At 46.0% G+C, this 22,411-nt stretch overlaps 1 protein-coding gene across 1 annotated transcript; it reads left to right on the top strand.

The window, feature by feature from the left end:
* Positions 1-7,577: 7,577 nt before the first annotated feature.
* KRT79 (keratin 79) lies at positions 7,578-20,556 on the top strand. Its single transcript, XM_006883873.1, has 9 exons — positions 7,578-8,054; positions 9,975-10,195; positions 11,575-11,635; positions 11,752-11,847; positions 16,807-16,971; positions 17,143-17,268; positions 17,913-18,133; positions 20,035-20,069; positions 20,351-20,556. The coding sequence occupies exons 1-9, from the start codon at positions 7,578-7,580 to the stop codon at positions 20,554-20,556; spliced, it is 1,608 nt and encodes a 535-aa protein (XP_006883935.1).
* The last annotated feature ends 1,855 nt before the right edge of the window (positions 20,557-22,411 follow it).

Below are 22,411 nucleotides of genomic sequence, written 5' to 3'. Positions count from 1 at the left end.
ATTTTTTATTTTTTATTGTGATTTTAAGGAAAATTTACAAAAACCCTGGATTTCCATTCATTCATTGTTGCACATTTTTCTCCTTACCCTAGCATACCCCCCTCATGATCTCAAGTACTAGAACAGATACTGTTTTTCGGGGGGAAGTGGGAGGCATCAGGTCCATGGACTAGAGCCTGCAGCTCAGAACCAAAAGGGCTTGTCCTTTTCACTCCTCCATCTAGCCATTCGTTTCTCTGATTTTCTGCAAAGTGAAGCAGTACTGGGTTCTCTTGTCCCCCTCCCCCACACCCCTGACCCTGAAGCAGACCTGCCTTTCTCTCTTTCCCTCTTTCCTTCCCTTTGCCCTCCTGATTTCTCACAAATTGTATTGAGGGTAAACATAATCTAGCACTGTACTAGGATTACAGTTTCTCAGGAAGACAATACTGAAACTGGGCCTTGCCCTCCTAAATGGTTACAGTGTCTCACACATCTTCCCTCTGAGAGTCAGGTTTTCTTTCTGGGAGCCCTGAGCCCCCAGGGCCAAGGACTTTCTTTGACACACTCAGGCACTCTGATGAGATCCTTAGAGGGTACAAAAGATTAACATGTTCGGATACTTCAAAGGATGGAGGCTTGAATTCATCCAGAGGCACCTTAAAAGGGAGTCCTGCAAACTCAATAATCTGGTCTTGTTTGACAAAGCCAGAGAAGACAAACTCTGTACAGAAGTTCCCAAATCTAAGTTTATAAACATGGCTGTGGTCTCTGAGACACTGAAGATTTGTGGTCTATCTTGTGGTCAGTCTTGTGCCCATCAGGGCGACCCTTCAGGAGCTGCTAAGGACTTTTTCAAGTTGGTTTCAAAACAGAGCTTAAGTAATTTACACCAGTAATATCAAGGGTGGCAATGCCTCAGCTGCTGCTGAAGATGCATGAACAGGTCCAACCAACTGTATATTTAGAAAAAGAAAATGTTATTTAATAATAATAAAAAAATTAATATAATAATATAATATACAATATATAAGACAGTCTAATAAAATATATAAGACAGTATAATATAATATAATATAATAAAAATATAATCTATAATAATAGTAGTAGTAGTCTCGGAGATCTATTTCCCAAAAGTCATTAACTGAAAACTTTACGGAACACAGTTCTACACTGACATACATTCAGTCATTATGAGTCGAAGTCAGATCTACATGTGTTTTTTAAAACTGGGGAGCTGTAGCGACATTCCCCAGGGTCTGCTCTTTCTTCCAGGCTTACTCCAGTGATGTCCTGACCCTGCTACCCAGGTTCTTGTTACCTCCCTTCAATAGCTCATCTCTGAGCCCAAGAATGGCCTTCCTCTTGGACAGGCATGCCCATGCAGGTTGATAATTAGCACCAAATCTAAGCAATATGTGCTCACATGTGTTCAAAATGCACTTAGAGGAGAAGCTAGAGGGGAGAGACAAAGAGTCCCTGTGGTAATGGGCAGCCTTTTTCAGCACTTCAGCTCTGCCTTCGATGACATGCTTCACCTGGCAAAACAAAAGCTCTGCAGCTCTTCAGTCCATTCTCCTCAGGAAACAATTTGGGAAATACTAGTGGTTGTTCATGTATGTCCTTTAGGTGTCTAAATCCTTATCTCAATGAGCTTATCCCTTCAAGCGCTCCTGCATGCGTTGCCTTCCATCTTCCCGTGTCTCCACTGATGATAGGAACTTTCATAGCTTGTTTTCTGATTAATTACCTATTATAGACTCTCCGTGTGACCTGGGGCATCCCATTTCGTCTCTGCCTCTCCTTTTCTCCAAGTCTGTACCTAATTCCCTCCTCCTGGAAATCTTTCCTAATTACAAATCTCTGCACTCATAATTCCTGGCATAGTCTAGATATTGTAGGCTCTACATCTGTCTGGGTTTTGATATGAGACCTAGCTTTTCTGAAAGTTGTGGGTAGTTATTTCTCTTGCATCCAGCACAAGGAACCTGCCACCTTGGTAGAGATTTGATACTAAAACCATACCCCTAAACTTTTGATCTCTTGATTCACATCTCCAGTCTGGGTCTGTCTGTACAGGAGGATAGAAATTTCTTCTCCTTCTCCCACCTTTAGGAAGCTCTGTGGAAGCCATGGATTTGAGAGGCCAGGGCCAGTTGCTAGGGTGGGTTTGTTGTTGTTGTGTGAGTTGAAACTGTTCCACAGCTGACCCTCCAGTGACTGTTCAGGAACAGTAAATCACACTGTCCCATGGAGCTGCTGGTGGATTCAAACCTCATGCATTTGGAATTGTAGTACAGTCCTGCCCCCACTTTTTTTTCCAGACCCAGAGGTCAAATCTGCTGTTTCGAGCTTGGGCTGCTGGTCATTTCTTTGCTTTAGGCAGATTCCTCCCTTCCTCATATCCATGACTCCATCAAAATTATCCCAGAAGGAAGCTTCTCAGCCTTGTCTGGGATAGCAGTATAATAATGGGTGAGAACAAGGCCTTGGAGACAGATTCCTGGACTCAAATCCCTACTCTGCCATTTATTAATGATGTGAATCTGACCAAGTTACTTAACCTGTCTGTGCATCAGTTTCTTCACTAAAAAAAAAAATTAATAAAGATATTTAACCCCTCTAAATTAAAAGACGTATTGCAATGGGAAAGTCTGCTGTTAGGGACCTCTCCAAAGTACTGAAGAGCAATGGTGTCACTCTGGAGACTAAGGTGCACCCAATACAGGCCATGGTCTTTGCAATCAATTATGTGTCAGAGAGCTGGACAATGACTAGGGTGACAGAAAAAGAATTGATGCCTTTGAGCTGTGGTGCTGGAGAAGAGTATTGAATGTACCATGGACTGCTAAGAAAACAAAGAGGTTCATCCTGAAGAGGGTTCAACCAGGCTACTCCTTGGAGGCAAGGATTCTGAGGCTTCATCTGACATACTTTGGACATGTTGCAAGGAGGAACCAGTCCTTGGAGAGGGACATCATGTTTGGGAAGGTGAGGCACAGTGCAGAAGGGGAAGACCCTCTATGAGGTGGATTGATTTAATTACTGGTGTAATTGGGATGGGTGTATCGGAGACAATGTGAATGGCACAGAATAGAGCAAGGTTTAGGGCTGTTGTACATAGGGTTGCTATGAATAACAGGTGACTCGACAGCACACAACAAATATTTTTTACCCCATAGAGTTGAACAGAGATTATGCTTTTTAGGATCCAAGAAGAAATTAACTCCAAATTTACCCAAGAAAATGTAGTTCAGTGCCATTGGCTTTAATGAAGAGATTGCTTACAGAGATCTGTGGGAACGAAAGGATGAGAAAGTCTGAGAGTGAGGGTAAGCAGTTGTCCCAGTTTACCTGGAGCTGAGGGCTTTCCAGAACTTGAGACTCCCTGGGCCAAAGCAATAGTCACACTTGTGAAATGAGGATGCTTTGGTCACCCTCTGTAGAGCTTTAGTGGGCTGACCAAATTCTAGAGATATTGCAACTATGAAAGAGGGATCACAGAATCTGTCACCCTGGAGGGATGTAGCCACTGTGGGAGTCAGTGTTAGAGTGAGGAAGAAATTTTCAGTCTCTCTCTCCTTCCCTCTGATCTCCTGTCCATTTCATCCATTGACTAACTAACTGTCTGGAAACCAGGGAGCAAGGGAACATCCTGAGAGCTGGTCCCCTGGGAAACAGGGCAGGGCAGCAGAGGATGGGAAGGAGACAACCAAGGGTTGGGTAGCGTAGAGATGAAGTGTATTATTTCCTGTTAAGTGTTTAAGTCACTGTTATGTACTAAGTGTTTAGGAAATGCTGGTTATGATAATAATTCTACTACCCACCTGCCAGTTTTTCATATTGTGATGGTTTGTGTGTTACTATGATATTAAAAAGGTAGATATTTGGTATTTCAAATATCAGCAGGTAGAGGATAGGTTTTAGACATGATGCCAGACTAAGCAGATTATGCATAGCCCCTTAAAACAGAGATTTTCTTTATGTTTGCAGTGGAGATACTAGGACACCATCCTGATGATCTAATTCAGAAAATTAGCCAATAAGAACCTGAGCATCACAAGAGAACATTGTGGGATAAAGTACTGGAAGATGGGGACCCTAGGTTGGAAGGAACTCAAGATGCAGAGTGGCCACCACAGTACACTTGAGCACACCAATGATTGTGATGATGGTATGTGACAGGGAAGACTTTTGTTCTGTTATTTGTGGTGATATCATGAGTTGGAGCCAGTTTGATGCCAGCCAGGGACAGTGACGATGATAATAGCCATGACTAGGTCAGGAAACACTATCCTTCTGGGGTGTCAGAACCCTTGAAAATTGGCTTTTCTAGCCATTGATATTAGGTCCATCGAAGGTGGGGGGTGGCATGGCTTCCAGCTACCTTAACTGTGGATACATGGGACTGCAAATCACCAGCAGCTGTGGGATCAATAGAAGAGGATACTTTCACACTGTGAAAAATGGTGGTTGAGAGAAGGTGAAGAGACTGGTAGAAGGTGAAGAGATAGTGGCACTTCTGTGAAAAGATTGTGGCAAGATGCAATCAGAGGAACCCTGGAGATAGAGCCAGAGTTAAAGGTTTTGCTTGGTGGATGATTGAAGAAAAACTTACTTATAATAGCTTTGAGATAAATCTTGCTGGACAACTGAGGAAACCAGAGGTTTATTTGTGCTGCTGAACTGAATCTGGACTTTCACTAGTTGAAGAATTATGTGTTGCTGTTAATCTGGTTTGGGACTGCTGGATTAAGCTTGGACTTGTCTTGTGTGATATTCTTTGTCTCCGCTACTCCCCAACCCATTTTCCTAATAAACCCCACAATTGTGAGCAAAGTCTATGAGTCAATTAGCAACAAACGTTGGACACAGTGATTGGTAGAAATAGGTACAGGAGCATGAGCGTGTGAGGTGGCATGTCTGACCAAGTAGCTATTTGTATGGTACTATGGATGCTATTGATAGGGAAAGTTCCCATATATGAAGCAGGTAGAAGCCAGACTTGGCCACCTCCATGTTGTGTTTGCTTCTTTTACACCCTCCATGGGAACTCTTTGAAGGCTATGGCTCTGTCATCTCCATTCCTGTGTCTTTCCTAGTGCTCAGCACCAAGTCTGACACCAGTGCTGATGAATGATCATCTCTTCTGAGCAGCAGCATCCACTTTTCTCCATTCTTCTGTCCTGCTGGCAGAGAGGGACTCTGGGCAGGTGACAATCTCCAGAGAAATCAGTAACACTAGGTAGTGGTCTTCTCTTTCTGTGAAGAGCCCAAGGAAGGACACCATTATCTTTGGGCAGCAGGAAGATTTAAACTCGAGTGTCCTGTGTTAAGTGGCATCAAAGGCTGAGAAAAGGCAGAGTGACTTCCACATCCTTTGTGCTGTGGCCAGTGAGCTGTCTATGTGGTTGAGAAGCAGGTTGTCTCCATGCAGCCTCTGAGAGCTCCATGAGGAGGACTGGTGCCCTAGCACAGAGAATGTGCTGGATAAATAAGTCGGGATGGGATGACTTGGACGAGTGATTGTCAGTCTTTGGGGTGGGGTGAAGTTTATGTTTACAGCTCGGCTCCCACTCCCACCTCTACGCTGCGGCTGTGACTCAGAGCGCTGACATCACTCCCTGGCCCATGAAGCCTGCAGGCACATCCTGGATGCGAAACCCCACTCATGCCTGTCCCACGCTGTGATAGAGATTAGTGTGGCTGGGAAAGTGATCACAGCCTTAGGGAAAGGAGGCAAAGGTCATTGGGAAGTGACAGCTCAGTCTTAGGATCTCAAGCCTTTGCTTTTCCGAAGGGCTTCCTTCCCTGGTATGTATGCCCTTGTTATAGGAAATGAGGAAATGAGGCCCAGAGAGGCTAACAGTTGCTTGAGGCCACGCAGCTTTCTGGTGCTCCACTTGCCAGCTAGGGGCCCCCAGATGTCTGGAACCCTCACTCCAAGCGGGAAGAAATCTTCTTGGCATTAAGAGGCTAACCAGGGATTAAGGGCTAACAAAAGCAAAGTGACGTTCCATGTACCATATCTGGAATGGGTGGAAGGAAGGGGCTCTCACTGCTATTACCTATAGGGCTGGATTCAACTTCATCTGACAATTGAGAGATATTTACAACCTTCCAGTGACACTAGAGAAGAGTTCACAGTCCCTTTTGAGCTCCCAGACTGTGTGTGACCTTCTGCCTAGATCTCATCTCATGCCTCCTCTCCTTCCTTGCTGTTATGTGACAAATAGCACAAGTGCCTATGTCTGCTTCCCACTGGGTCAGTTCCTCTTGGTAAGGAGGGAAGAGATGCTCTTTAAGAGTCCCCACTTCAATCATTCCCTCACCCCTAACATTTTTAGTCTCTAAGTCTTCGCTCTGCACTGGGTTTGGTCTAGGTAGTTATGCTGGGCAGGGTGGTGAGGGGACTGTGTAAAGGAACTCAAAGAGTCTGCAATCCTTTCTGGGTTCCTTGTGAGCAGAGGAATATAGTAACAATGGTCGTGCTTTGTGGGTCTCTTGGGTCTGTTCCTATTTCAAGTCAGGATGGAATACATATTCCACCCACTCTTAGCTTCCTCCTGATTGTTCTCTTCCAAGGAGGCTCCATCATGGGGCAAGTGGTCAGGTGCTGGCTGAAGCCCTCTGCCTCCTCAGCTCTGGACCAGGGGGCTTTTTCTCCAGGCCCAGGCTCAGGAGCAAAGGTCTTTTCCTGAGTCCTCATCCAGTGCCAGAGCGCTCTGGTGGCTTAGTGGTAAGGAGTTGGATTACCTACCCAAAGGCAGACGATTTGAATCCACTAGCTGCTCTGTGGGAAAAAGATGGGCCCTCTCCTCCTGGGCAATTTACAGCCTCTGAGGGTCAGCTGTGAGTAAGTTCTGACTTGACGGTACACTACCACCACCATCACCACAACAGGGAACAGGTTTGTGGTCAGTCAGGGACCCTCTTTCTGCTTTTATTAGCCACCTTGCCCAGCATGAGTCTTCACTCAGCCATCTGTCAGTGACAAAACAACAGACTGCCTCCACTCTGCCACCTGTGCCCCCCACTCTGGACCTGCTGGGAGACAATGAGGCTGTGGGCTGGGAGGGTGGGACTGGAGCAGGCCTGGGCACTCTCTCCAGCAGCCTGTTGCCCAATGTGTCTTCCTTTACCACCTGTGTTGCCCCAGGCCCTGGGGCTTTGGCTTGTGAGAGGGAGCTGGGACAAACCTCAGAGAAACAGAGCTTCTTTGATGGTCATGACCAGGGCTGGGTGGGAGGAGACCAAACCAGCTAGTAGGTGGTGGGGACACTTTGTGGGAGAATGTATCATCCTGTATCAGGGGAGGAGAGTCTGAGGGGGCAGAAGGTGGCACTCTGCCCCAGACAGTCTCGGTTGGGTCTCGGGTGATAACTGAGAGCAGCCCCTCCCTCCTGCTGGAGGAGGGGGCACTCCCCAGGCCCACAGGGCTCCTCCCTCGCTTCCCTTCCTGGGGCAATGGAGCAGGAGTGTCTGTGGATCTTAGGTGCCGGCTGGGTGAAGATAAAAAGCCCATCAAGTGGCACAACTCACTGTGCATTTTACCAGCTCCAGCGCCCAGCTCAATCTGCTCTGTCCCTCCAACAGCCATGAGATCCTCAGTGTCTAGGAAGACATACTCCACCAAAGGCGGCTTCAGCTCCAGCTCTGCGGGTAGAGGGGCTGGCTCCCAGATACGGACCAGCTACAGCTCGGTCACCACATCCCGGAGCAGTGGCAGCTGTGGGGGAGCCCACTACAACCCAAACAAAGGTGGCTTTGGCAGCCGGAGCCTGTATAACTTGGGAGGCAACAAGAGCATCTCATGCAGTGTGGCAGGAGGGACCTCCTCAGGGCGGGCTGTAGGGGGCTTTGGCTTCAGCAGTAGGGCCTTTATGGGCCTGGGGGCTGGCAGGCAGACATTCGGGCCTGTCTGCCCTCCTGGAGGGATCCAGGAAGTGACTGTCAACCAGAGCTTGCTGACGCCTCTGAACGTGGAGATCGACCCTGAGATCCAGCGAGTGCGCACCCAAGAGCGGGAGCAGATCAAGACCCTCAACAACAAGTTTGCAGCCTTCATTGACAAGGTGTGCTTGCTGCAGTGGGTGGGCAGGAGGAGAGGGCCTGGGGGTAGCAGTAGGGCCACTCAGAGAGGGAAGGATTGGGAAAGGCCATTCAAGCCTCATATGCACCGGGATGGAGGCTTGATGGGGAATTATCCTGAACCTGGAATAATAAGATGTGAACAGTTGCATTTTAGTTTTCTGGCTTTTAATATATCTGCTCAGGTGAGTCCTCCATAAGGACTATTGGCCAGGCCTGCTATGTTGGAATCTTTACTGTGGTCATCATTAATATGAATTCACAGTACTGTAATGCCATAACGAAACGATGAATTGATCTTATTGTTCCTCTTAGTGGGTGGTCTTTGTTGTCTTTTGCCATTTTACAGCTAGGGGAAAAAAAAATCTGTGGCTCAGAGATGAACAAGTTACCCAAGGCTGAGGGCATGGAGCTCCCTGGATTGTAACCCCTGTTTCATAGCCTTGATGGGGCGTAAGGGATAAAGATATAATCAGGACTCAACAGGGTTGGTGTCAGGGATAACTCTCATTGCTTCTCCTGTTCTTTCTCCCTATTTGATTCATCCAGGTAGCTTGGCTTGGGGTGAGCTATGAAGAATAGGTCATAAGGCCACATTGCTCTGGGGATGTGAAGTTAGATCTGTTTAACTTCAGATTGGAAATACCCTAACTCCATTGTTTCTCCATTGACTGGGGCAGCTCTCCTTTTGTTCTAGAGGATCTTGGTCCATTTTGCTGGCAGTGTCCATGCTGGTCCTAGGCCCCGGGCAATGAGATCTTGGTAAATGGTCATACCTTGATTCATTGATTTGTATTTTCTCAAAGGACCTTCCCGCCTCTTTTCTCATGTGCCATGAAGTGTCAGGATAGATGATGCTTTTCCTGCTTTTAAGGGTAGTGAGGTTAATTAAATTTTTCCAGGATTGCATAGATACCTGGAGGCAGAGGTGGAAGTGGGTCCTAGGCAGTGGATTCCAGTGGAAGTTGAGTCTTGCAGTTCTGGAGACCTCCCTAAGGTCCTTGACATGATGCACATGACAGGTGCAGTGTTGCTTAGTGTTCCCGGGCCACGTGACTGTCTGGGTGTGGAGGCGGGACCCTGGGAGCCTGGACGACAGGGAGTGAAGCAAGCTGGTCCACCTACCCTCCTCACCTTTCCCCTCACTGACTTTTCATTCTTATGTAGGATGGTCTCTAAGGTTACACAAACAAAATTTTCCCATCTCAGGTTGTCAGTTACGATCTGGGAGCTGGGACATTGAGAGATTGCCTAGTTGTCCCTGACCCATGACCCTGACTGAATCTCATTTCTGAATCTGGGCTCTCTTTGAGTTTAGAAGGCTCAAGCTTTGGTGCTTAAGGAAACTCTTCTTCGGGGAATAATTTTTAAAGTTATATAAAAGTTGTATAAAGACTATGAAATTCTCTTGCATATCATTTTCTCCATCTTCACTAATTGTTAATATTTTGCCTTATTTGTTTTTTCTCTCTCTCTTTACACATATACGTGTGTATATATGTGTGTGTGTGTGTGTGTATGTATGCATACACATATAAATTTGAATTTTTAACAGTTGATTCTGATACAGAGTTAGGATTCAGGAACATTCACCTGGTCCAGTTTACACCAGGTAGTGAGAAAGCAAGACCAGGAAGAACTGACTTGACTAAACGTTACCTACTTGGACTTTTACCGTAATTACCTCTTTAGAATTCTTTTTCTCCAGTTGCACTGCCATTTCCAACTAAGCTTGCTTCTCTCAGCAAGAAGTAGGTCCTGCCCTGGACTTTCGGTTCCCAGGTCTGTGATCTGTGGTCTGTGGTGATAACAGACAGCTGTTGGGAGGTGGTGGGCCCTGTCCTTGACCTCTTTTACAGCTGTCCCGGTGATGGTGCCCACTCACTTTTCTTACTCTGTCTCAGGTGCGCTTCCTGGAGCAGCAGAACCAAGTGCTGGCGACCAAGTGGGCACTGCTGCAGGAGCAAGGGCAAAACACAGGTGTCACCCAGAACAACCTGGAGCCCCTCTATGAGTCCTACATGGGCATCCTGCGGCACAGGCTGGACAATATGCAGGGCGAGCGAGGGCGGCTAGACTCAGAGCTGAAGAGCGTGCAGGATCAACTTGAGGACTTTAAGAACAAGTGAGAGGGGCTGGACAGGCCAGGCCTGGCAATCACTGGGGTGGGGCGGGAGGGCGGGAGCAGCATGAGGGGTTTGGGGGAGTCACAGAGCTGGTTCCCTTAGGCATTCAAGCCCAGGACCCACTGCTTCCTGAGCTGTTAGGTTGGTTTGTAACAATTTCTTAAGTTTATGATAAAAATGTAAGTATTCATAAAAGTGGAGAGAATCATATAATGAACCCCCGTGTTCTCATCGCTCCACTTTAGTAACTATCAACTCATAATGAACCTAGCTTCATCTATATTTTTACCCACTTCTGAAGTCACAGCCATTACGTCATTCCGTTCACAAACATTTTACAGGACCTATTCATATACTTCATGTGTTTACCTTGATTTACCAAGACATAGAGACAATAGCACAATTATGACTAAAATTCTTAAAGCAATAGTCCCGCAAGATCCTATTCAGTTGCTGTTAGTTGTCCAATTGTCTCGCAGGTAAAGTTCATACATATATTATGAACGGTTAATATGGTTGATTATAATAATTATGCACAATTTTAAACAACTCTCTCCATAATTTGACACTGACAATTTCTAAACTTAACAGCAAAAAAGCAGTTGGGGAGGAATTCATCACTTCAAATGATGTGCCTTAGAAAGTAAAGGCAAAGGTTAAGCAGTGTTGACAGAGCGTCACCTGTTCTTGTAAAGCCTCGGGAAGGGCTTTGATCCAGAGACGTGGCTTGTCTGATTGCCCTGTTATTGCACAAATTCTGTATCCCTTTCTCAAAAGGGGCTGTGAGAACTGTGGGAAAAGAATATTGAAGTAAAGACAGGATCTCAAGTTCCTTCTCTAGTTGGCTGCATTGAAGAGCTGTTCCCCAAAGGAGAGCTCAGGAGACATGGGGCCCACCAGGACTTCCTCCAAGTTGAGTGACTCCAAAGCCTCATACGCAGAACAGGGCTGAGTCCAGGTGCTTGGGGTGCATTTTAGTTTGCCCCTAACTATTAATTTAGAATGAATTATACCTGGTGATCTGTTTCCACGAAGCTTATAGCTAAGGAAATATTCCTATAGAACAACTTTACTTTTTAACTGTAGGGTCTCTATAAGTCAGAAAAGGGGAGCTCTGGTGGTGGTGTAGTCCATAGAGAGTTGTGGTTCAAATCCCCTAGTAGTTCCGAGTGGGGAAAAAGGCAATTCCTTCTCTGTGATTTATAGCTCCATACATCCAGTGGAGGTCAGTTAATGAGTATTTTTCGACTCAAAGGCAATGTGCTTTTTGCGTGTTTTTTTCTTCTTCTTTAGTTTATCAGCTGGAATCAATTCCATAGCAAAAGGTTTGGCTTTTTTCTTTGGGCTGAGCCCAACTTGAGACTTGCGTGTGTTATAGGTACGAGGATGAAATCAATAAGCGCACTGCTGCGGAGAATGAGTTTGTGGTGCTCAAGAAGGTAAGCCAGGGAGGTTGGGAGTGGACAGGGGCAGCATTCTGTTTTCCAGAGCGCCAGGTTGACGCAGAGAAGGAAGAGTCCTGGCCCTGAGCTCTCTGCCTTGCTCTTGTCCCCAGGATGTGGATGCTGCTTACATGAGCCGCACAGATCTGCATGGCAAAGTGGGCTCCCTGGCTGACGAGATCGACTTCTTTCGGCAACTCTTTGAACTGGTGAGCAGCTCACTGGACAAGGGGAATTTGTGTACACATATCTACAGCCTTGAGGATTCTTCCTAGAGGTCTGATCAGAAGTCAGAGCAACGTAAATGGGAGAGATGGAAACTTGACCTTTTTATTATTGTTATTATTAACAATTTCACTGCATTGAGTGACTATAGTGTGCTAGGCTTTTTTATAATGCTCTCTAACAACTCCATAATGTAGGTAATACTATTGTCTTCATTTAATATTTGAGGACAGAGAGTCTCAGAGTAACTTGCCTATCATCATGTAGTAAGAGGCAGAGCCAGAACTGAAAGACTCCATTGTCTACGGTCATGTGGAGGGTACTCAGCCCATGTCTCTCTGTTGTTCTCAGTAAATGTTGCCAAATAAACAAGTAATAGCAAAGGAGAAAAGAAACCACTGGGCACATCAGATACATGCCTTGGATAATAAGGAAGCCAATTCTAGAAATGAGAAAGAGTGAGAACCATGACCTGGTCTGTCTTGAGCTTCCCTTTCTTCTCTAGCATTTTACCCTTTACATCTTTTCCGTGCCATGGCTGTTCTTGATGGAAAAGAGGAAAATAACATAGTGGCTAAATTGTTGAGTTTTTCTGAATCTTCTGTAGGAATTGGTTCAATGACACCTCCTTTGTTTTGGTCTAGAATTTATCTAACAGCTCTTTGCACTGGCCACATCTCTTCCAGTTCACAGTTGTCTATTCCGTGTTCCTTCCATTATTTCTAGAGGCTCAGTCAGGTGGGAGCTTGCTGGAGAATGAATAATCTGTGTCACCATGTTGATTTTTAAGGTGTCCCTCAAATTTATTCTTTACTAGAATTATTGATGGTCATTCACTGTTTAAATAAAAGAGAGACAAAAACTTCTATAGCCAAAACCAAAACTCAAAAAGCCGAAAGCTACTGCCATCCAATTGATTCCAACTCATAGCAACCTTATAGAATAGATGGCCCCTTGTAATCATAGGGTTTTTAAAGGCTGTAATCTTTATGTCTCATAAGCTTGGGGCATGTTATCAGAAGGGACCACCATGCTTGGTAAAGGAGAGAGTCAGAGAGAAACGAGAAAAACCCTCAAAGAGACAAAAAGATGGGTTGACACAGAGTCTGTGATGGACTTAAGCAAGACAGTGATTGTGAGAATGGTGCAGGGTTGGGTAGGGCTTTATACTCTCGTTGCTATGAGTCACATCCAACTTGATGGCACCTAGCAACAATAACACGTCTTTACAGAAGCCGACTGTTATATCTTTAACCACAGCATTACAAGATCCATTATTGTTTAGGGTTTTCTTATTCCCTTCTCTGCGGTTCTGGTCTCTTTTAGGTCAAGCCATGTGTTCTTACTCTTCCTCACCTTTTCTGAATGTTTAGGAATTGACTGATTTCCTTGTTATCTCATGCTATTACTAGTTCATGTCACAACATTTACTGAGTACCTTCTACATGACAACAGAAAGACAGCCCTACTTCAGAACATCTAAAGTCTGGCCCCAGACTGTCATGTGGGCATGGAGACAAGGTGCTGAGGGGCATGAAGGAGTCTGTGACTGACCCTTTCTTTAAGAGTGGAAGACCGAGGAGGCTGGGTAGGTCTTCTAAGGGAGGTCAGGACAGGTTAACCAGCGAGGGGCCCCAGTAAGAGGCCCCATGTTATATAGACATCGAAGAGCATCGTGTGTTTCAAGAACAGTAGGCTTCTGGGCTTACAGTTGATGGGGAGAATTAGGTGCATAAGAGGAAAGGGAGGGAGCGTGGGCTAGAGAGCAAACCAGAGCTGCTTCCTGTCAAAGTTCATCACCTATCAGGGGTAGAAATGACAGCCAGTGCATCACCTTCCTATTTGCTTCACCTGCTTCATCAAATACATATTGGTCAGTGTGGCTATCAGATGCCCCACCCTTGGTGATGACCCTTCTGCCTTTTTTTCTCCTGTTATCTTCAAAGGGATGTTCTCCATTATCTTTTGTCTCTAGGACTCTTAGGTTCTAAGAAGAGACTTATTGCTATGGAGCTAACTCTGTTGCTATTTTAAGCTTGGCTGTCTTTCAATGGCTGATCTTCTAGAAACAGATGGCCAGGCCTTTCTTCTGAGGCACACCTGGGTGGAATCAGTCAACTTTTTGATTAGCAATTGAATGTGTTAATTGTTTGTACCATCCAAGGACTTCTAAGGAGATCCATACCTTAACTCACAGCACTCTTTCTTTTCCATTTTGAAGAGCTGCTTCTTTGGAAAGCCCAACTTTTTATTCCTTTGTTCTAGCAAGATCATTACTTGATCTACTTGTGGTGGTGACTGGTAGATAGTTTTTGCCTCCTTGTCTTAGAAATTCCAAATTAAATTCCCTGAGGACCACAGAGACCCTGAATTGAGGAGGTATGGAGGGGGTGTAACACTTCAAGACCATGTCACTGACAATCTGTCATGGATAAGAAAGAAGATCAATCGTGATTGTGACAAATAATATCATCTGTGACAAATGTGCCCAGTGGGAGAGAACTCTGGGCAAAGAGAAATCCATTTGACCATGGTACCATGGGCCATGTTTGGAACTCACAGAGGCCTTCCCACAGCAGCACGAAGAAGGTATTATGGCCATTTTATAGCACAGGAAATGGAACCAGATAAGCCTTTATGATACATGGCTTAAAAATCTCAGGCTGAAGACTTCAATTTAGGTTTGTCTGTCTTCAGAGCTCATGCCTTTCCATAGACTGTGAATCTTTCAGATTTTGCATTGCTTGTCCCTCTGAGATCTGCCCTCTTAATTACAGACTACTTTAATCCACTCTAAATTAGGTATCAGTTTTGGTTTTGGTATTTATTTTTTCTTTTCACTCTCTTTTGGGCTCTGGTGTCTGATCCCTAGGTTTGAAACTGGGTTGACACTTACCGACTCATAATTTGAGGCAAGTTGCTTAATCTCTTTGTGTTATTGTAAAAGACTATATAATGAGTTAGTGTACCCAATATAATGTCTGTAACTGTAGAAAGTGAGAATTACTGTGATCATTTATCTGTCTCTGTGGTCACTTTGTCTATGTGGAAGAGCCAGAAGATGCAAATTGCTGGAGACAGGTCCAAAATGCAGAATGTACTGACTTTTTAGAGGGAAGATTCTCTACCCATTGAAAGTTGATTGGGGTAATCTGTAGGTTGACCAGGGCAGGAGGAACCATGGTAGAGACAGAGGCAAAACTCCACTGAGGAAGACAGAATCAAAACCTAGCATTGGAGTTGTCTCCAAGGTTAGGACAGAGATCCTGAACTCTGTCACCTAGCCACCTTGTTATAGATCTTTAGACTCTTGTGTTATAGAGATGACATTTCTAGGCCCCTGATCATCAGTTAGCTGATGGTCCTAGTGCTGCCATTTCTGGATTAGAGTTGAAAGACTGAAGAATGAATTCTTGAACCACACAAGCTGAGGTAAGAAAGAACTTAAGCAAAGTTTATGGAAGAAAGCATAGAATGAAATTTCCCCTTGTGTTGGAGGAGTTCTTAGAGAAGGAAGCCCCTAGACTGTTAATATTGAGGGGCTTTATAGGCTTAGGGAAATCTGTGTAATTTTGCTCTGTCTCTACATAGTTAAAAAGATGCAACCAGAATGCTTCTTGGAAGCAAGGATGGTGAAGCTTTGTCTCTCATACTTTGGACATATTGCTAAGAGAGATTATTCCTTGGAAAGGATTATCATGCTTGGAAAGGTGGAGGGTCAATGAAAGAAAGGAAGATCCCCATGATGTGGATTGACATGGGGACTACAGCAATGGGTTCATTTCATGTGTATCAGAGATGACGAGGATGGCACAGGATAGGACAGGGTTCAGATCTGTTGTCCATGGGGTCACTATGAGGCATACTCAAGCCTACAGAACCTAACAACAACTACTACCTGGCAAGATTTTACCACTGCCTTTTGACCAATCACTGGGATTGGCATGTTGGCTTTCACTTCCATTTCCAGTCACTGGAGTGGGCGTGTGGATTTTCCTTGTTGCTTCTAATCACAGAAGTTGGCCTGTATACAGACTGTCTTTCCTGTCTCCAATCACAGAAGTTGGTACATAACCTTTTTCTGCTGCTTCTCCAAGTGACAATGAAGTCCAATCAACTGCTCGTGTGTGTTATCTCCTTGTGGATAGGACATGGGTGGAAGATTTCTTCCTGCTCTAAGACCTGCAATTCCCCTTCTTCTCTTTGCTGACCCTTTCCTCAGCCTCCTCTCTAATCTCTTTATTCCTTTCACTTGAAACACAGACAAGGTCCAAGAGTATCACAATGGTCGATAAAAATTCTAGAGGAAACCACTTGGGCTTTGTCACTCAAAGGAGTGACACTGGCTCTAGGCTGGACCTCATCCTTGTACCTGGTGACCTTGGGTGTGCTATTTCTTTTCTCTGAGTTTCTTTCTTTGCAAAGCAGGGATAGTTACAGTCTTTGGGAACAGTGTGAATGATGGTCCAGGTTTTTAGCTGGTTGAGTGGAAGGTGAGACTAGAATGTGGTCCACCCTTAGCTCCCCAGGCTATGATTTGGGCTAAATGGATCTTTTCCTAAATTTGTACAAAAATAACCTTGGGCCACCTGTGCCCTTTCTTGCTTTGAAGGATGTACTGAGAATGAAAGGGCCTATGTATGAGTTAGCCTAGTGCCCCGCACCCAGCTTCCATATAGTATTTGCCTTTTCTCTAATCTTTTGAAAGTCTGCAAATCCATAGAGAACAATGAAGTCCAGAACAGCAATGAAGTCTAGCCGCCTATCTCAAAGCTGTGGAGATTGAGGCTTTTCCTTGTACTTGTGGGTCTCCTTTGAAGGTGAAGCTTGAAATACAGCACAGGCCTCCTGATGCCAACTAGGGACACTTGTTGTCTCCCCTTACATGCCATCTTTAGGACCTGGGGTGGGGGTGCAGGTGGTAGCTATTTCTGTTTATGCAGGAGCGGAGCCAAGTGCAAACCCACGTGTCTGACACCAATGTGGTCCTGTCCATGGACAACAACCGTAACCTGGACCTGGACAGCATTATCTCAGAGGTCAAGGCCCAGTATGAGCTGATCGCCCAGAAGAGCCGGGCTGAGTCTGAGGCTTGGTACCAGACCAAGGTGAGGGGAATGGGCGGCTTGGGTATTTTTGGCCAGGGCTGGACACAGATCTTTTTCTTCTGTGGGCCCCTTGGAGTGGCCTCCATCCTTGAGGGTGGGATCCGAGGCCAATGCTCAGGCATGTGACCCAGGAACTACCTGATACCTATTGGTCATTGCTTTGCCCTCCAGTATGAGGAGCTGCAGGTGACGGCTGGAAGGCATGGAGACAGCCTGAGGGACACCAAGAATGAGATCGCTGAGCTGACGCGCACTGTCCAGAGGCTGCAGGGCGAGGTGGATGCAGCCAAGAAACAGGTGATGAGAACCTGGGTTCAGGTCTGGAGCCTGGTAGAGCGTCTCATTGTCATTCTGGGGTGATACTTGCTCTTTTTTTGATGGATGACACTCACGCCCTGTGTCATCAAAGCCAACATTCTCCTCTTACAGGGGCAAAGGCTTAAATAGGAAATAGATTTATCTCATGTGTCACACAGCATGTAAGTAGTAGAACAGGTGGAACAGCCTCCTCCAAGGATTCTAGACACATCTCCAGGAGGTCAGAAGGGGAGGCTGAGGGTTCAAGGCTCTCTAGGTCACAGCTGCTGACTTTACTCAAGGTATGGCTGAAAAGTATGGACTCCCTTCTGCTTAGATCAGAGTGAAAACAGTGAGTTATTGATGAGATTGTTGCATTATTAGAAACAAAATCTCTGCTGAGGGACTAGGCTGACTGTAGTGGGAGGGACAGAAGTTAGACTTCAGAGGAAACTTTCCCAGCAGTACTACATGGTCCTGCTTCTGGAATAGCATCTCCTTGCAGATGACGATTTCCCCATTCTTTCTTTTCCATTTGGTTAGGGCAAGGGGATGCAAGGGAGATGGCAGTGCCTAGCTTGATGGCAGCACTGGAGAGAGGATGATTCTGGGGGTTTTGCTAACACCTCTCACCCTCTGGGCAGTGCCAGCAGCTGCAGACGGCCATCGCAGAAGAAGAGCAGCGTGGGAACCTGGCACTCAAGGATGCTCAGAAGAAGTTTGGAGACCTCGATGTGGCCCTCCATCAGTCTAAGGAGGTCCTGGCACGGCTACTGCGTGACTACCAGACCCTGATGAACGTCAAGCTGGCCTTGGATGTAGAGATCGCCACTTACCGGACCCTGCTGGAGGGCGAGGAGAGCCGGTGGGTGTCCCGCTTCTCAGTTCAGTGGGCTTCCCAGTGCTGCTAGGCTAGGGAGCCGGTGTAATCTAGTGGTGAGGGCTGGGCAAGCAAAGGGGGAATCTGGAGGCTGAGCTCCCAACTCCTCATCTCCTGCCTGTGTTCGTGGCATCTGCTTCTTCTGGTTTGGCATAGTCTTCCCACTGTTAACCCCAGTGCTCATCGACAGCCAAACAGAGCTGAGAAGATGGAGCTCTCCCTTTCAGCATCAGGTTTACCTTGTGCCGGGAGTGCTCACCTCCTAACTGTTAACCCGAAGGTTGACAGTTGGAATTCAGCGGTACTACAGAAGGCAGGCTGCTGGTGATGTACTTCCATTAACACAATGCTTTGCAAACCTTACAGAGCAGTTCTACTCTGTAACATATGGGTTACCTTGAGTTGGAAGAGAGATGGTGGGTGAGGTTTTTTGTTTGTTTATTTTGTTTTACGACAGGTAAGATGTAGTGAGAGAATTACTTTAGTCAGAACCTGGGCAGCTCCTCATGGTGACGGTTGTCTCCATCCAAGCAGGAGACATGGGGAGGGAGAAGCGACATGTCCCAATGACAGCTCTGCTTTCTCTGCAACCGTAGGAACGGATGAAAGATCCATGATGCCTAGCATAGGCATTATTATGAATTTTTTTTGGTAGTAAATATATGTATTATAAAATTTGCCATTTAAACCATTTGAAGTGCACAATTCAGTGGCATTAATTATACTTATAGTGATGTGAATAAATCACTATTCATTTCAAAAAATGTTTTATAATCTCAAAGAGAAACTCACTACCCATTAGAGACAATTCCTTACTGCCTTCATCTTCCGGTGTGGGTTCAGATGCTCTGCTGCCATCTAAAAGGCTGGAGGTTTGAATATCATCCAAAGGTGCCTCAGTGAAAAGCCTGGCGATCTACTTGTGAAAAACCAGCCATGAAGAGCCCTGTGGAGCATAGATGCACCCTGTCACAAGGGGCCATCAGCCTCTCACTCACTCATTGCTGTTCCATCAGAACCATCAGTGTTGGCCCGAACCCTCTTGGGGGTTTCTGAGGCTGCAAATTGGACAGGAGGAGATGGTGCATCTTTCTCCCACGGAGCCATTGGCGGATTTAAACAGCTCGAGAGATGTAGTCTTTGAGTTAGCAGTACCACTTGAAATGTACCCCTCCATCAGAATTCTCTAGATGCTGCCGGGTCTACTGCATCTCATAGTGACCCTATGAGTAACAGAGCTGAACCTGGCCCCGTCCTGTGCCATCTTCATCATCTTGGATACACTTGAGTCCATCGCTACAGTCACTGTGTCCATCTTGTTGAGGGTCTTCCTTTCTTTCCCTGACCCTCTAACCTTTCCTAATATGATGCCCTATTCCAAGGACTGATCCCTTCCGACAATATGTGATAAGCATGTGAGACAAAGCTTCTTCATCCTAGTCTTCAAGGAACCTGCTGGTTGCACTTCCAGAATAGATTTGGCATTTTTTATTTCTGCAACTCATGGGATATTCAATACTCTTCACCAACACCTAGTGATCGTCAATAGCCCTTTGTCTCTATGCATTTGCTTATTTCAGAGATTTTATATAAGATGAATCATAGCTTTGTCCTCTTGTGCTTGGCTTATTTCACTTAGCATGCTGTTTACTCAGGTCATAACATGTACCAGAATTCCATCTCTCTCTATAATTGAGTAACGTTCTATTGCATGTATGATACACAACACATGTGCACACTTTCCATCGTTTCCTGGTCTTGCCTTCTAGGCATTTTCTCTACTGAGCTGATGTAATGAGTTGATCCATTGAAAAGACAGAGAGATAGAGCTTTCCCTTGAGTTCTTGGGACCACTGACCCCTTTCCCAATCTTTCTGTTTCCCCAGGATGTCTGGAGAATGTCAGAATGCAGTTAGCATTTGTGAGTATTTGCAGCCCAGACCCTACCTTGTCCCCCGCCTAACTCTAGTCCTCTGCTCATTCAATCTCCCCTTGGCTTCAAACACATGTCCCTCCATGAGTGTACCTGGGTCAGGTCTGGGGGTTCCAGATAATGTGCTGCCCACCTTGGGAACCTCTGCATTTCCCCCCCCGCCTCCACTGCCTGGTTCCTTTCCCACTCTCCTTCACTGACTTCTGGATGCTGTCGAGTCCTCCCTGGACACAGTTGTCCCAACTAACCCTGACTCTTTTGCTTTGCAGCTGTGACTGGCAACTCTACCACTGTGAGCGGAGGCAGAGGGGCTGGCATCGGAGGTTGCATCTCCCGGGGTGGGGGTGGTGGAGGCATCAAAGGTGATTTCAGCACCAATGTGGGGTATGGCTCTGCCAAGGGTGGTGTTGCCTCTGGGAGCACTTCCATCTTGCGGAAGACCACCACAGTGAAGACATCCAATCAGAGGTATTAGCTGCTGAGCCTTGCAAGTCAGAGTCCCTGCAAGCCTTTCCCTGACCTCCCCACCCACCCTCCCTATGAATAAGAACTGCCCAGAGGACTAAGGATATCATGTATATGCATGTGGTTTGCATTTGGGGAAGGTCTCAAATCTATCTAGGTTTTCTCCTTGGTTCTGCGATGGGATGGGATGAGAGAGGAGGTTAAAACCACTAGCTTGAGTGATGTCTGGTGACTAGGGGCCACCTGTAGATAATTGAGAAGGTACTTTCCCAGGCCATCTCAGCTTCCATATCTCCTTGGCTTATCTACTCTGGCTCAGAACGAGTAAGAGGAGGAGAGATGCAAATCCAAGATGGTCCCCCAAACTTCCTCTAACCTCCTGAGGTTTCCGCCCAAACCCCACCCTGAATCTACCCACACCCTCCTTCCCTGTCTGTGCCTGTGTTTCAATAAACCACTACAGCTAGCTCTCTGTGGTTCCAGAGTTGGTCCTGCCAAGGGAATCGGATTTGTGTTAGATGATTAATTTCTTGATGAAGCAGCAACACTACCACTAGAACAAATCACACGTCCTAACCACCAAGCCAAATGAGGAAGGTGGCCCACTACCTTCAGATACTCTGAACACAACACCAAACCCATTACCAATTCTGACTCATAGCAACCCTATAGAACAGCATCTTCAGAGTGATATCATCACTCTTCAGTATTTTGGAGAGGTCCCTGACAGCAGACTTACCCAATGCAAAACATCTCCTGATCTCCTGACCGCTGGTACCAAGCGTGTTGATTGTTGATCCAAGCATGATGCTATGACTCATATTTAGCTGGTGAGGAAATGGTAACTCACAGAAGTTAAGTCTTGTGCCCAAAGTTGTACTGCTGCTGAGTGGCGGATAAGTGATGTGCAGGAGTGCTTATCCCAAGTCCCTAAAGCCTCGACTTAGGTAGATTGATGTCCTTGGTATGAATTATTCCGTCTTAATGCTGTAGTGGACTCTCCTGTGTGCCCCCCACTCCCATGGCCGCCAGACTATTCAGTTTTCCTCAGAAAAGCCCAGGAAAGACCCATGAATTTTTCTGTTGTTTGAGACAATGTTGATCTCATTGCTGTCAAGTCAACTCTGACTTATGGTGACCCCATGTGTATCAAGAGGAGAAAGGTGCATGCATCATAAGGTTTTCAACAGCTGACTTTCCAGGAATTGATTGCCAACCATTTCTTCCAAAGAGGGGCCAGGTAGACTCAAACCTCTAACTTTTCTGTTAGCATGTGACAGCCTTTACAATTTTTGCTACCCAGAGACTGTGGGAATGCCAGCAGAGGGATTTTTGACTCAAATATTAAACCGCATGGCTTAGGAACACAAAGGCTTCTCATTTAGCAAACTCAGGTCCATATCATAAGCCTGAGTGGTGACCAGCTTCGGGAGGCAGGCCACTGACAAAGGGAGGCTTCTCTTCTCAGGCGGAAGGGCTGGGGGTGACGGATGGAGTGTAGACACCCTGGATATGTAGACACTTTAACTAATTTAATACTCACGATAGTCTGTGGTATAGGAGCCACTTTTACTCTCCTCTTGCAGATGAGGAAACTGAGGTACACAGCTGCTAAATAAGCAACTCAAACTTCGAATCACATACTTCAGACACGATGCTAGGAGAGAGGCTGTTCCTTAGAGAGGGACTTCGTGCATGTAAAGGAGGAGGGATGGCAAAGGAAAGGTTGTTGTTGTTGTTATGTGCCGTCGAGTCGTTTGCGACTGATAGTGACCCTATGTACAACAGCCCTAAACCCTGCTCTATCCTGTGCCAGTTGCATTGCCTCTGACACACCCATCCCGATTACCCCAGTCACTGAATCA

This window comes from Elephantulus edwardii, unplaced genomic scaffold (assembly GCF_000299155.1).
Source record: "Elephantulus edwardii isolate Elephantulus edwardi_28Jun2011 unplaced genomic scaffold, EleEdw1.0 scaffold00030, whole genome shotgun sequence".
In the NCBI taxonomy this organism is placed as follows: domain Eukaryota; kingdom Metazoa; phylum Chordata; class Mammalia; order Macroscelidea; family Macroscelididae; genus Elephantulus; species Elephantulus edwardii.
Note: the sequence above shows the minus strand (reverse complement) of the source record. Positions and strands in the feature narration are given on the sequence as shown.